The sequence below is a fragment of the Propithecus coquereli genome, unplaced genomic scaffold (assembly GCF_000956105.1).
Source record: "Propithecus coquereli isolate 6110/MARCELLA unplaced genomic scaffold, Pcoq_1.0 Scaffold161, whole genome shotgun sequence".
NCBI classification, from domain to species: Eukaryota; Metazoa; Chordata; class Mammalia; order Primates; family Indriidae; genus Propithecus; species Propithecus coquereli.
Genome location: NW_012140636.1, coordinates 1,486,896 through 1,489,358, shown reverse-complemented (window position 1 = coordinate 1,489,358; position 2,463 = coordinate 1,486,896). Strand labels below are relative to the sequence as shown.

The 2,463-nt window shown below is 42.6% G+C and overlaps 1 protein-coding gene across 1 annotated transcript in view; it reads left to right on the top strand.

Moving 5' to 3' along the window:
• Positions 1 to 2,463, top strand: part of LOC105807641 (alcohol dehydrogenase class-3-like) — a 19,939-nt gene that overhangs the window by 12,266 nt on the left and 5,210 nt on the right. The window contains exons 5-6 of the mRNA XM_012641069.1: positions 1,804 to 2,023; positions 2,173 to 2,433. Coding sequence (XP_012496523.1) covers positions 1,804 to 2,023; positions 2,173 to 2,433 — 481 coding nt within the window. The remainder of the gene's footprint in view (positions 1 to 1,803; positions 2,024 to 2,172; positions 2,434 to 2,463) is intronic.

Below are 2,463 nucleotides of genomic sequence, written 5' to 3'. Positions count from 1 at the left end.
CATTTTGATTGCTCCCAGTTTGGGGCTCTTACGATGAATGCTACTAGTTTGGGCTGTAATGCTGCTAGGAACATTCTTATACTTATCTTTTAATGGAGATAAGCACGACTTTCTCTCGGGTACTTTGCAGGGATTGCAATTGCCAAGTCATAGGCTTTGCATCCACAGCCCTCCGTGGGATCGTACCAGTTTGCACTCCCCCCAGCATCGTATGGGAGATCCATTTGTTCTCGCATTTGTTTTCTGACGCCATTGACAAGACCAATTTATATTTTTGGAAAATGAAATTCCATTGATTTTATAATGTTAATCCAGTTACTTTTCATAATGCTAGAACCAAAAAACATCTAGAAATTTTGAAAGGGAATTTCAAACACAGTCTGAAAAAATTGGGGGACACATCAAGTATAATAATGGTGGTAGGCTTTTTGTGATTGTCTGTAACCATCTGGAGAAAGAAGTTCTTTCAAAGTGTAAAATGCAGCCCGCATCACCTTTTATTCAATAAATGCCTCTAGAACAGAGTGACTTCTCACATTCAGGAGGGCTAAATAAACTTAAATTGCTCTCAAAGGTACAACAGTTGACCAGGCGCCATCGCTCTCACCTGTAATCCCAGCACTTTGGGAGGCCGAGGCAGGAGGATTGCTTGAGCCCCAGAGTTTGAGGCTACGGCAAGCTATCATCTTGCCACTGCAGTCCAGCCTGGGAGATAGAGTGAGACTGTGTCTCAAAGAAAGAAAGAATATAACTGTTGTTTTTGGTGGAGCTTTGTGACCTGTTCTTTTTTTTCTGGTCATATTTTTGTTTTTCTCTCAAAGGAAATGTATTTTCTCTTGAATCTAGAGGCAGTCCATTTTCTCTTCATCTGTGTATTTATTGATATAGATATATTCCAAAGACTGTCACTAAGAATGTGTATCAAATTATAGTGTTTATGAAAAATAACAAATATTTACTAAACACTCTGCACAGGACGTAATGCTAATGCTTTCCATAACATTTTATTTGATTGTTACAGCAACTTACAAGGAAGATACTATTGTTTCTCGGCATTTTCTAGTGAGAATGTTAAGGCATAGAGGCTAAGTAACTTGCCCAAGATCACACAGGATTCGAACCCAAGTGGTGTGACGTTGGGGCCCGAGCTCCCAAGCAAGATGTTATGTCACCTATCTGTTTAGAATAGCAAAAGTAATTTCTGTTCCCATTTATCGTATTGGTCCCATTTCTGCGTTTTCTGGGGTTTTTAATTTTTCTGTTGCTGCAGCCAACTACACAGGCAAACAAAATGAAGAAATTTAACTTGAATCTTTGAGGACTGTTACACTTCTGAAAACTGCCTCCTGAAAGATCCGAACTAGCCAGTTTGGCCATCTGTTTTCATCTGCGTAATTCAATCTGCGTAATTGCTGTAATCTCTACTTGTATAGGTTCTGGTTTTGGCTTTATCCTTTATGAAGTTCTATTTGCTCACAGAGTTTTATGATGGAATTTAAAATAATCTCATCTGATGCATAAGTCGTACCTCTTAAAAAGGGTTCAGCATTCTGACAATAAGATGCAAAGGGATGTTGAATGTTGGAAAAGATGGGTAAGGTTGTAAATCTCTTACAAGTTTCCTTCATGAGGCATTGGTGAAAGGTGTTAAATTACTGATGAATACGTTAGAAATTAGACTTTCGGGGTTAGCATACTTTTCTGAATACTTACTGGTCATTATTTTAAAAATTGATTTCTTTTTCCTGTGGGTTTTTAGAAACCTGATTCCGCCTTGCCTTTTTCCTTTGTTATATTCTTTAGGGTCACTCAAGGGAAAGGATTAATGCCAGATGGTACCAGCAGATTCACGTGCAAAGGAAAGACAATTTTACATTACATGGGAACCAGCACGTTTTCTGAGTACACAGTCGTGGCCGATATCTCTGTGGCTAAAATAGACCCCTCAGCACCTCTGGATAAAGTCTGCCTCCTGGGCTGTGGCATTTCAACCGGCTATGGTGCCGCGGTGAACACGGCCAAGGTGAGAGGTCGGCTTGGGTTTCAGCTGCTGCCTTCCGCTTCCATTCAGCAGTGCTCTCCCGGCAGAGTGACATGGGCCCATCTGTGTGAATCCCAGTGACTCCCTCGACCCTGGTGGGGTAAGCGCCTTACGGACTGTCTTCCCTGTAGGTTACACCTGGCTCTACTTGTGCTGTCTTTGGCCTGGGAGGAGTTGGACTGGCAGCGATCATGGGCTGTCAGGTGGCTGGGGCATCCCGCATCATTGGCGTGGACATCAACAAAGACAAATTCGCAAAGGCCAAAGAGTTCGGAGCGTCGGAATGTATCAGCCCCCAGGACTTCAATAAACCCATCCAGGAAGTGCTCGTTGAGATGACGGAGGGCGGCGTGGACTATTCCTTCGAGTGCATCGGTAACGTGAAGGTCATGGTGAGTGCGTCGGCCTTCGCTGCTTTCTTG